The 13,286-nt window shown below is 40.8% G+C and overlaps 1 protein-coding gene across 1 annotated transcript in view; it reads right to left on the bottom strand.

Annotated features, from left to right (window-relative positions):
• CPXM2 (carboxypeptidase X (M14 family), member 2) overlaps positions 1 to 12,736 on the bottom strand; it is a 74,634-nt gene extending 61,898 nt beyond the window's left edge. The window contains exon 1 of the mRNA XM_010154792.1: positions 12,412 to 12,736. Within this exon, the coding sequence (XP_010153094.1) occupies positions 12,412 to 12,736 (325 nt within the window). The remainder of the gene's footprint in view (positions 1 to 12,411) is intronic.
• Positions 12,737 to 13,286: the final 550 nt, after the last annotated feature.

The raw sequence follows: 13,286 nt of genomic DNA, 5'->3' as shown, positions 1-13,286 counted from the left end.
AGAGAAGAACTGGAGGTCTAGCAGGGAAGATTTTATGAAGCTCCAGCTCCACATCACGGAGTGAAGGAGCTGAAACAATTCAAGGAAGGTTCAGACAAATATCTCAAAGGGTGGGCACCTCTCCAACTCAAATGACTGAGTGTGCAGAGGTCCTTCCTCCTTATTCCAGCTTCCTACGATCATGCCGCTTTATGCAGCCCACAAAAGATTCCCAACATTCATTCTGTCTAAACATCTTTTCTGCTTTGTTTAACAATTCAGCCCTGGTCCAGCAAAGGCTCATAATCACAGGCTAAACTTTTAGCAGATTTTTTTCTGATTGTTGTTTCACTGATTAAAAGCTAAGTGTGTCAGAAGCTTCAAATGATATGAAATGTGAGTTATTAGTGAGTTTAAAAATGCATGAATGCTCTGCTTGCACAAGTCTGAAAGCCCAAAGATCCAAACAATGCAAGGGACTTACCAGCCTGGAAGACTTTCCTAAGGACTGCTCAGGAAAATATTCAACTAAACCCCAATTAATACCACTTGCCCAGAGACGATTGATGTCCTTTCTATGGAGAACAGTGTCGTGCTAGCCATAGCCCATGTTGGCATCAACAGAGCCTTTGCCTCCACTCTAAAACATGAAGGTGCCAGTGTGGAAAGTGCCAGCTATGATTTGGGACTTAGCATTAACCCAGCTGCTGCCTTAGAGAGCCCATCCTCCTTCCCACCCACAGGAGCTGCTAATATTTAGTAGGCGTAGGTATTCTGCACTTGAAAAAAAAAGTAGAATAAAGAGAAAGCTTTGAGGCAAGCTTCCCCAAGCATTAAAAAAAAAAAAAAAACCCACGAAAAAACCCCACACAACTTTTTTCAACTTCCTAATTGGAAGGAAAAAAAATTTGATTCGAGATTAATGAACAGACTTATGGAATGGTTTTGCAGAGGAATAGTTCTCTGCTATTTTCTTTCCAATTTTTCAAAGTTGTCTGTGGAATTTCAGCTGCATAACTTCATAGTAGCATTTTTTAATAATTTTTGAGTTTCCCATTTTGTTCCTCTGGTAAGAGTGCAGGGGCTCTGGCTCAATCAGTCAGTATGACTGTCAGGTGACTAGCATTCAAGCATCAAAAAACCTCAACTACATATTTGCTGTTTGTGTATTAGCATTATCTAACAATTCAGATGTGTCTGCAATATTTTGTATTCCACATGCTACTAGCTTTCATCATGATTTGGGTTATTTAGAAAGTAGGCCTACAAGGCTTCTTTACCTCCTTTTCATTGAATAGTTTAAAATAACACCGAATTCCTTTACCTACTGATTGAGAACTTTGCTCTTTGTTCCTTGTGGACTTGAACTATTGCTTGCAGAAAAACATCACCCTTTTTTTTTTAGAAGTGTTTTCAAATCCTAAAAACAAGCAGTAGTTTCACAGAAAAATTGGGTCAAGAGTATATTACCCCCTACATTTTCTTTTCCTTTTAAATAAAGAATTCAGACAGACAGACAGAGAACAGATGCTATACCTTGTGATTTCAATGACCAGATACCGCAACACTCATTCCTCCTGGACTGCAAGTTTGGCAACTGAAGAATTTATCCATTTTCTTCTCTGAGACTCTTGCATCCCACCTACCTCTGGGTCTCTGCAGTACCTGGACTCATTTTGACAGCATTTTCAAAGGTCCTTGGAAGAAGACCCATCACTTTCTGCCTCTATATATGATCCTCCAATCATCTGTTCCATTACAAGATGGAAACAAGATTTTTTGGGGGCCCTTTCTGTCACTTATAAGTATCTAATGAAATATCTGATGCAAAAGAACTGGACCAGATGTAAGACACTCATCTGAGGAGCCTGCAAGAGTTTTAGACTGTAGTCCTCTACTGGGATCTGAAAGCATCCAGAGAAGGCTGAGGAAAAAGAATATCTGCCAAAAGAGCTGTAAGATATTTTCCTCTTTTAGCTGGGTATATGCTGGACCCTGGATATGTCTGGACCTGGCTTCTCCTTCTTCTCCTTCTCCTTCTCCTCTCTCCTCCTCCTTCTCTCCTCTCCCTCAGCCCTCTATCCACCAACAGTGTAAGAACTGTTGCCTCACCTTAGGGGAAGCCTCCCGCTCCAGAGACATGCACTGAAGACTGGGGCATGTCCCCATGCTGTTGGGTCACCTGCATCCTGGAGCAGATCCAAGTCTAGATTTACTATGGGAAATTCCAGCCATGTATATAAGCCATATATAACCCAGACATACTTCTGGCAGAGTTCTCGATGGAATTTTTGCTTGGAATTAAAAGTGCATGAAGAAAGTCCAGTTCAAATACTTTGTGGGATAAAACTGGGTGTATCCTTTGGGGTAGGGTACTTGTCATCCAGCTTGTGATGGCAAATATCATTCTAACTCTTCCTGAAATGTTTTCTCTAATTTCTCAGCACATCATCAATTAAGGGAAAACATAGAAAACTCATGTTATCAATGGCTGATGTTTTAAGTTCTACTTTTAGGCAATCACATATGCAAAGCTGTTTGGCTGAAACTGAAATTTCTGCTCTAAGCCAATGACAAATCTGGTTCTGTGTTCAGACATCCTCTGTCATGTGTTGGGGCAAACTCATTACACTATAGAAAATTATCTTGGGGAAAAAAAGAGTTTGTTAAAGCCAAATCTGGCATAAGGGTGGTCATAATGGTGGTAGGGAGTGCTTATATCCAGATGTGAGATCAACTCTTCTAAGATACTTTGAACTTTTCCCTTCATTTGAGAGATGTTTTAGGAGGACCCTGACAGCAGAAAGAAGCCATAAACCTGTCACCATAAAACACTGTATCTCTGAAGAGGAAGACATAAAAATACTTCAATTTCTGGGAAAGAATGAGAAAGAGGGTTTTCAGTTGCTCCCATCGCAAACAACACCGTCTCCCAGCACACTGAGATGATTAATGCACTTAGGCAGTTTACAGTAAGTCTTGGATATGTTGGAGGAAGAAGATACTTGGCCTCACTCTACTCTTTTGTCAGACATAACTCCCCTTGAAATGGGAAACTGTTTTACTTTCTAAAGTTCATATGAGGAAAGAGGTAAAAGGCAAACCTTTTCACAAAGCTCAAAGGGAGCTGAATGGGAGCTGGAGAACTAAGGTGAGCGTGATTCTCCAACCTAAGGGCTAGGGGATGAGAAATATTGCCCTGATGATTATTTTGATATTTGTATTAATTCCCAATGGATGAAATAGAGAAATATCAACTGCAGTTTTAACCACCACTACCAAAACAACCACTACCTGTGGCCAGATTTCTAAGGACAGGCGCTTCTCTCAGATTTTAATCTGTTGTCTTGAGCACAAGACCACACACACATCTCTCAAAACTCCCACATTTTTAGAAGTTCATAAATATAAAAATGCACATAACCCTTTAATAATGACTTCATAAAGACTTGTTATCTTGTTCGTTGAACTTGGTCCTTGGGAATTATGCTGCTTATAGCAGAACAAGACTAGTGTCAGTTATTTAGCATAATTCACAAGCAGTGCAAGGCTGACCTAAAGTCACACAACAATTCTGTCAGACAACAGATTCTAATGAAAAAAAATAATAATATAAACTTCAAATAGAACTTTAAGAGATTAGCAAACAAAAAGAGAGCCAAACTAATCAGGTACACTATTCACTTTGAAAGAAATGTTTTCTAGGTCAGTAGCTGGAAACTACAGAGTAGGTACACTGTGTAGCAGAAAGAAAAGAAATTTAAGCTGCCAGTACATGAACTATGTTTATGTATATAACAACTTATATTACATTCCTTGTTTGGACTGTTGGATGCAGCAGCAAAATTGCAAATACAGCATCCTGCTAGTGCTTGTGTGAAAGCAGGAGTAGAACTATATTATTTATTATTATTTACAGACCTGTATATTTACAGGATTCCCATTCAGTGAATAACCACAACTAAACAGAAGATTAATACTGTATCTATCCGTGTGCTTTCACTACTAAATCAGATGCTCAACCTCACCCATGAGGAATAGTTACTGGAAGCCACCACCATTAGTGGAAGCTAGCCAGTTTTTGTGCCGGTTTCTGCAATATCAAATGCCACTGGACACACTGTGGCTCAGCCCCACACCAAATGTGTTGCAGGTTTGGGGCTCAGTCATGTCAGAATAGGAAATCATTCACTCTGCCTAATCTAAGAGTAAAATGTGTTTCTCCATCTCTGACTTAGTAGTAGCATCTCACATAATTTTTTAGAAGACATTCTTGTAAAACACACTTCACAGTGTATTGGGCCTGGTTCCCATTTATAAGACAGCTCCTTTAAACCCCACTTCCAGAAACAGAAAGTCACTTTAAAGCCTCTTGCTATTTAGAAACATGATGTAGATCACTGTGGAAATAAGGAATGAAACCTTTATTTTTCTTTACCTCCATGTAACCTATAATCATAGAATATCTCGAGTTGGAAGGGACCCATAAGGATCATCAAGTCCCACTCCCAGTAACATGGAAGAAATCCTTGTGTGCCAATGCCAACATGTTACGCACCAGAAGGGTAATTTTACATCCAAAAGAGGACTTAGATATCTATCAGCAGATTGTCCAGAATATCCTTTGTAATTTAATCCAAACAGGGCTGGAGAGATTAACAGCTAAACCCAAGCACTCCAAAGATGCTTTAAATGATCCTCACACACTTCCTCTGATGCATTCATAGGCACTCTGAGTCACCATCTGGTATCTCTTCATTCTCCCTCTCGTTTTTCTCACCTTTTTTTGTTGCCATTTTTAGCTATGGGGAGAAGAGAAACAGTTTTCCTTTTACACCTGTCAAGTTGATTTAGCGCTGCCTCGTGACTGAACAAAGAATAAAACGCCTTGCTCCTCTCCTATGCTTCTCCATCCCTTCCAGAACACGAGACACCAGAGAAACCTGTTCTTCCCCACACTGGGATGATAAAACCAGAGAGGTGAGATCATAAATGTTCCTTTTGCTGTCCTATAAGGAGATTGAAAATGTGTTTACATCAGAAGTGATGAGCTAACAGTGCAGTGTATTTTAATAATGGTTTAAGGTAGATGGTTTTCCTTCCTTGGTCAGATATGTAAAAACCTCATCAAACAACTTTTGAAATGAAGAGAAAGGCTTCCAGAGCAGCTAGGGAAACCCCTGAAAGAGGTAACTGTGGTACTCAGTGAGTAGCATCATCTGTGGCTCAGAAAAAGAATTCCTCATCAGGAAAATAATCAGCCAGCAGCAGTGTTAGATACCTGCCTTGCAGCTGACCACTGTGTCCTCCAAATACCTTTATTCCACTGTCCATTGGCTTTATTCTTGCCCTGAAGACACTTGGAGAGTGTGTTCGGGAAGGTTACTGGGAAGTAACTTCTAGGCTGGAGATGTATCTGCACAGATATGATGGCCATGTCCATCCCAGAATAAAATCCCATGGAAAAATGAAGGAAACTCGAATGCTGTCTTTGATTCATGCCCTATTGAATTAAAAAGGACTAAAATGTCTGCTAAGGTAGCTCCCAGGGACAGAAAGATTAAAGGTGATTGTCTGTGTCTAACATAAGTGATTACTCCTATCATCACCTCTGTTTTCTCTAGGTGAATGTTTGTTTGAGCTCACTAAAGGCTATGGAGTGTTTTGCATCTGTAATAACTAGATTTTAAAAGGCAAATAATTTCAGCTACGGGCACATATTTATATATTTGTTTCAAAAACCTTGCTTTATAAAACAAGCAGTACCACAGACATAACCTCACCAGAGGCCTGACAAGAAGACCAGATATGATGCACCCTTTGCATAATAATAATATAAGCACAAGCAACCACTATGTGTGAATATGACAATCAGATCTCAACTATGAAGCCAGACAACAAATCTTTTGGTAATCTGCTTTTTATATAGATAGTGGATTGGGCAAAGCTTAAAAATTCCAGGAAGAAAAGGCTCAAAAGTTGCAAACTCAAGAAATTGCTTATTCTGCACCATACTTTCCACTGCCTCATCTTTTTGATAGATTTTGAGTTCACAGAGCTGACAGAAGTCTTCATTCCAAAACCAAAAGAAATAAGTAAAATTGTGAACCACCAGGTTAACCTGTCTAGCCAGCTCACTGAATAGAGAACAACATTAAAAACCAAGAATGAATTCAAATAGTGAGTGACTTGTAATACGCTGGCATTTCAGGAAGAAGGCTAGACTCAGGCTCATACTATTAAAATCTATTCAGTGAAACCATCCTTTTATTCACGAGGTCTTTTTCTCACCATAAAAATTAGTTTAAATTCAGAGAAGACTGCTAGGAGAATTATTGTGGAAAAGGGTTTTCTCTAGCATAATCAAATGTGTTTATTCTGACTTTTTTTTTCCCTCGTTACATTATTCATCAAAGCCACGGGTAAGAAAAGATGCTAATCAAAAAGGTTTGGTCAATTTTGAGGGCATTGCTCATTATTCATTCTTAGTCATCCTTTGTCCCTTTTTGTTGTTACATTCTTTAAAGGATGGGCTCTTAAATGGAATGGCTATGTTACATTTCATTATTCTACATATTTGTAGAAGTGCTAAGGAGAAAATAGAAGCTGGTAGATGAAAGAAATCTCATTAAATGCCACATGTTTTCATCTTTGCTTGTCGCATCTGGCAATTAGGATGTGATACAGGTCATATTAAAATTCATGGGATATGCACCTAGGGCCAACGAGTTCGTTCTTGAAAGTTGTTAGTATAAGAAGTTTAAGCAGAAGCTTTAAAGTGCCAATGTACATTCTAGGTCACAGGAGTGCTCCACTTTCTCTGGGCTTCTCAGGAATGGAAGCCAGCTACAAGGTTTAAGAGAGAGAGCATCAACATGCTAGAAAATAGCAGTGCTGGCAATTACCCACCATATGGGTAATTCTGTGTTTCTTTCTTCTCAGTTCCTATGTGAGTCATTTATCACTCAATAGCCTTCACTTAAATACAACCCTATGCACACAGCCACCCCCTAACCTCCTTTTACCCTCTGATTCAGCTCCGTAACCCAACAGCCTGTTTCCTGTTCCCCCTGAATCTCTTTTGCATTCCCAGCTCTTGCCCCATTTCCCTTCACACCTTCCCTCTAAGCTCCCTGACACGCTGCCGAAAGCCACTGCTGGCTCTGCTCTCTGCCAGACCCACGCCAGCCGCCCTCCCCGTCTGGCTTTTGGCCCTTGCGTTCAACTCAAAGGCACCTTGCCAGTGTTGCTAGCAACTTCTTCCTAGCCAGAGCTCTGAGGCATTACCCGGTCTTCAACGGACCAGTTCAATTTGCTGGACTTCGAATGTCTGGAAAACTTTGACTCTGATGACTCCCATTGCTCCTGGACTTCCTCCTAACTGTCTAGATAAGCCTTCAGCCTGGCTGTCTGTTTTCAGATTCCCACCTTCCCAAATTTTTTCTGCTACTCCTATCCAAACCCACAATTTTGTCAATCCATGCTGAATCGCAGGCTACCTTTTCCTCCCATGTTTCCTTCTGTTCTCACTGAAAGCCTGATATATCTTGGTGACCTCCTCTTAAGTGCTTTCAGCTATCAGTTCAATGCCTTATATATCACTCTCATATCTTCTTCCTAGTGAACACATTCACCATTCAAATGCCAGTAACACCACAAACTTGTCATGTTTTTAACTTCACACCCTCCTCAGGGCTTCATCACCATTTTGCAACAACATTTCTTCAGTTTTTCCTGAGTAACATCTCTATGATTCATTTTTTCCTTCTCATTCACTCACTGATCTCTCCTCAAGCCTTCATGGTCTCATACCTTGATAAACGCCTCAATCAATGTGTTATCAGTCTATTTTTATACATTCAAAATCTTTCTGTAAGATAATTTTCATGGTGGCTTGCACTGGCCATTGCACCTTTTAGCCTTCCCTTACTGACTCCTCCTCAGACACACGGTCTGGTGAGATCCTGACACATCCAAGAAATCCCTCTGCAGTACATAAATTAAAAAACCAACCAAACCAAAAACCTTAAGAATTACATTGTTGAACACGTGGCGTCATTACATAAAAAATAAACAAATATGGAGCAAGTAAACAGGGACACATGTAGAGTGTCATCAAGCCCGGAGAAAGCAAAAGAAAAGGAAACACACGACAAAGGAAATCATGACACATACATTGGACCATGCAGAGATCATACACTGGGGGACCTGTGAAATAAAACCCATTCTGAACACTGCCATATAAATAAACAAGGCTCGCTTTTTTTGCTCGAGGCAGACAGAATTAAGGTATGGCCAGAACAAGAACTATTATAAGTTTTGTAAATCAAATCTATATCCTAAGAAAAAAATTTACTAAGGTTTGGTAGGTCCCAGCTTCCTCCATTCTCCACGAGGCTGACAGATAGTCTTGGATTAAAGCAAGCTGTGTAGATGGTATTTTGGAAAGAATGGTAACATATTAGGCATGAAAGGAGAGGTAGAGTGTCTTCAGCATTGACTTTAGTCTAAATTTATTTGACAGCTATTAAAAAAAAAAGTGAGAAAAGTATACCAAAGTATATCATTACAGATTTAATTGTGGCAGATTTGGGTACAGTAGGATTGACAGTGGGAACTCTTCAGTTGCAACCCAGAGCAATATGTAACACTGAGCAGTATTTGTGGGGACCCCAGCCCCATAACCTTCTCTGGTGAATTTTTGCCAGGGGGTCTGCCCCACAGATGGTAGCTGAGACAGCATCCATTAAACACTATTAAAGGCCTCATAAAAGAAAAACATTGATGTTAACAAGGCTCTTTCCACTAATTTGAATGGGATTTGGATAGAGGCCTAAACAAACAAGGATGGAATTAGAAAATGGAAGGATGTATATATAGAAACCTATCAATCCAACTGTTTACCCTTCCAGGATGACCTAGCACCACTTCATTTATGAGTCATCTAAAGGGCAGGGAAGCAGGCTGATACGTTTAACTGTTATCTGATTTGAGTATTGCAAAGATTGATTCAAATAATACCTTTAAAAAACCCAACAACAACAACATTGCAACCCCACTGGCATGAATAGGATTTGTATCTACATTAATATTTCACATATTGAAAATATCTATATTCTCACCACCACAGTTAGTAACTATCTTAAATAAATTGAGTTTGTGTTATGTGCTGTCTCCTTCAGACTGCTATGTTTGATTTCAACTTTGATACAAAGCTAGGGCTGATCAGTACCAGCTGCTCAGCCAAAGGGCAGATCACACGTTCCTGTTCCTCTGCTTTCTTCATCCTAGCTCCCAGCCAGACTATTGTTTGTTACAACTAATTAATCCCGCATGCCCCAGCTGCCAGTGAGCCTCACAAACCCCAGATTTTTATATTTACTGCATGTCCAATAAATTAATTCCAGTTCCCTATATATGTATAAACACATAAATGTATACACATATACACAAACACATATATTTATGCAGTCAGATTTATAGGTATTATTCATGGATATCTGTTTGGCAACTACTATTATTATTTCCAGCTCTCAGGCCAAATATAAGAAATTATAGGTATTTATTATTATTTAGGCACCTCAGTGAGAGGCCAGATTTTCAGATCTTAATTTCAAACCTGTCCCTGGTGACACAGTAACATGGCACTAAGGACTGAAGTCACTGAACCAGCAAGACCTAGCTCTTGCCTACCTTTGGAAGAGGAGAAAGGAGAAGTTTCAGATATTATAGCCAGAACTTTTAACACTGTATGCAGTTAAAACTGCCTGACACTTCCTGCTAAAACCCTCCTGTTTTCACTTACATCTTTAACAAATGGTAACCATTCCTTTTACTGGGTGTTTGCCTTAAGGCTTATTATGGCTATTTGAGTTAAAATAGTTCAGCTGCTCCTGAAGAAATACACTGCATTTTCCCATATTAAAGTAAATCTAACAGCCAGTTTGTTGAGTTGCTGTCAAGCCTCTGTGCTGGAGCAAGGAGCAAAAGTTTTGTGGAAAGGATTGGTTGTTTACTCTACCTCTGACTTTTTTTTTTAAAAGCTCACAGGCTTTAAAACCTCTTATTTCACATGGCTGGTGAAAGCTGGGAGCTTGCAGCTCAGCTGGGTCAAGAGCACAAGCCTGCTGTGGAAGAAGGGACAGAGCTATTTCCAGCTGCTTTTGGTGGTGTGTCACCACACTCCCTCATGTTCCCCTTCACCCTGTGCTTGGACATACCAAAGAAAGAAGGAGGCTAAGGAAAGACATCACCGTTCTGAATGCAGAAATAAAATTATTCTCTGGACTCAGAGATTTGGGTAGGGTGGAAAGTAAAAAAGCAGTGAATTAGAAGATGAATCCTACATGTGACAATTGGTTGAGACACAATGGAGTGTTTTCTGGGGAAGGTTGGAGGAAGTTTTTTTTTTTATTATTTCTTTTTCTAAGTCTCCAATTTCCTATGTAGAAAAACGAATGTGGTTCCATTTGTAAAATCAAACATTCTTGGGAAATCACCAAATTCAGAGTACCTCTAAGACCTCAGTATACTCCCCTAGTAGGTCAGCAGTGTAATAAAGTTTGAATTTTGTACTGCTGTGTCTACAAAGCATAAACCAACCCTGGTCTGGAAGTGATGAGTGTTCTACAGTGATGGAGGTAGTTATTGGTAGGGCTGCTGCCTTTTCTGCACCTGTAAGGTGCTCAGTGCTGAGCAACAAGGAAGGTGCCTGTCTGTAAAGATAATTGAACTCTGTTCTTGCAGACTGTATGCTACCCTCATCGCTGTCACGTTTGGTGGAGTATGTGTGAAGCCATGGTGCTGGGGAGCTTGGGAAAAAGCCAACAAGGAAGGTGAAAGCAAAGCTGAACTGCAGAACATCCCACTACAGGCTGGAAATCATAGAATCACAGAATGGTTTGGGCTGGAAGCAACCTTAAAAGTCATCCAGTTCCACCCCCCGGCATGGGCAGGGACACCTTCCACTAGACCAGGTTGCTCAAAGCCTCGTCCAGCCTGGCCTTGGACACTTCCAGGATGGGGTATCCACAGCTTCTCTGGGCAACCTGTATTGTCTCCACCACAGTGAAGAAGACGACTGGTACCTAATTAGGTTGCCCGTGGCTAGACATTAAACCTAATAATCCCACCCTCGGGACAGCCTTGGCAGTATCATCTGCTTGGGAAGCTGCTGCCTAGCTGCTGGCCCTTGAGGGAACCACAGGCACAAATGTCTCGTGTCTCTGCTTCCCTGGAGAAGGTGTATTTGCTGTCATCCTTGACTTCTGCCTCGAGGTACACGGGTAATCCAAACTGTCTGTCCCACAAATGGTTTTCCAGATTTCAAAAATGGTATTTTCTTATCACTATTTATTATTATAAAAAATCATATCTTTGCTAATCAAAGGCTAATTAATTTCTGTTGGTGTTAACGTTAAATTGAAAATAATTTGTTTACTTTCTGCTACATGTAACTGGGAAAAGTTAAAGCCACTCTACAACCCTTGATCCTCTGTTTTGCTGTTACCACATGTATTGATGGCTCTAAATTGCAAACTTCGTGCCATATGCTCCAGCTGTTAACATTGCAAGTCCCCTTCTGAAGTAAAGGGGAGTTTAGCAGTGGTGGAGTGGGATTTGACCTCAAATTTTACATCTCTAATGTTCACGGACCAAACTCACTCCAAATTGTCCCAAACCCCTAAAGTGCCTACCACATATTTGGGAAAAACAGAAAGAGTTTTCTTTTCTTTCAGGGTGGTGCAATTAGCTCTTAATGGGAACAGCTGGATGGTAAAAGCTGATCAGGTTTCTGCAAATCTTAATAATTGCATATTTTCAGCCAATCAAATGCAGAAAATAGAAAATGGAGTGGCCTTTTTTATTATATGACATTTTTGTTGTTGTTTAATTTCTTTAATTTACAGGTCAACAATTAAAATTAGCGTGTGATGGCTTAGCCCTTTACAGGAAGATCTTTGTTTACATATCTTCCTCTGGAGGGCTTTAAAGCGAAGTCTCAGGTTTGTAAGTAAAATCAGGTCAGGAATGTCTCTTAGATTAGATAAAGTAAGGTGTCACCATATACAATCAGCTTTTACTATGGAATCTGTCTCTCTGGCTGACAGAACAGCAGCTTTAAGAGCAAGACGGTTGCCAAGTGTAATTAAGGAAAAATCCATATATTACCTAGAGAGTGGCATAATTAATATATTACCACCTTGAAATCTCTTTACTGGATGAGGAAAGGGTTAAAAAGCCTATAAAAGTTCTCTAGATCTGTTCTGTGGGATATTAAAAATTAATGTGTTGTCATCATCACCACCACAAGCAGATTTATTGTTATTTTTACCAAGACTGCCATTAACTACATATTCATTAATGCTAAAAGTCAGAGTCAGCGTGAGTTTCAGCAGACTCCAAGCTCTGGAGGAGGAGGTGAAAAGTTACCTGGTGGAGTTTCAAGAGTGGATTTTCCTTTTTTGTTGCTTTTCTTCGGTTTTAACTCTTTTCTGCTCGTTTTGAACCCTGGGCGCTCCTCCGTCTCTGCAGCACGGATAGGTCCTTCCTCTCCAGGTTGTTCCGTGAAAGGAAAAAACTCTTCACCGGGATATGGAAAGGAATAATAATGATCCCTGTTGCTAATCTCCTGCAGGTAATAATCCTGATCGTCCATGGGTACAGCCTGGGACACGTCCCCCAACAATGCCAGCCCAAAGGCGCAGAGAGCGAGGCAGAGCTGAGAACATGAGCCTTTCTTGCCAAGGGCAATCATTATCGTCTGCTTTTGCAGAAATCTCCTCTGCAAGTCCCAGAACTTTATTTGGAAACGGGGAAAACGGAGCGCCTTGGCAGCCGGCGAGCCCCCCAGGACACGCAGAGGGCTAGAGGAGCTTGCCTGTGCGAAGAGCCTCCGCTTTGGGCTAGTTTAGCCAAAGTTGCGAGGCGCGCAGCGGGACGGAGGGCTGTGGAGGGAGGGGGGCAGGACGGGGATGCATGTGATCCTCGGGCTCCCCAGCCAGACAGACAGACAAAAGTTCTGCTCTGCCAGTGTTTGGCAGGTGGGATCTCCAATGCCGTTAACTCGCTGCTTTTCCTCTCCTGCCTTTCAGCGTGTTGTTGTCGCTTTCTTCCAAAAACCAGAGTTACAGGACAGTTTCAGCTAGATCCCCTAACAGTTTCTTTAGTCTTCCCGCACGCAGCTGATCCAAGAGAGCATTTATTCAAAGAAAAGTGAACTTGGTGCCTGTACTTCCACTCTGGGCATACACAACGAGATGTGTGATGTGGGTCTGTGGCAAATAATCCTCATTCCATGTGTGCTG

Source organism: Eurypyga helias, unplaced genomic scaffold, assembly GCF_000690775.1.
Source record: "Eurypyga helias isolate BGI_N326 unplaced genomic scaffold, ASM69077v1 scaffold11347, whole genome shotgun sequence".
Taxonomy (NCBI): Eukaryota; Metazoa; Chordata; class Aves; order Eurypygiformes; family Eurypygidae; genus Eurypyga; species Eurypyga helias.
The sequence above is the reverse complement of the archived record's forward strand: the minus strand, read 5'-3'. Positions and strand labels throughout refer to the sequence as shown.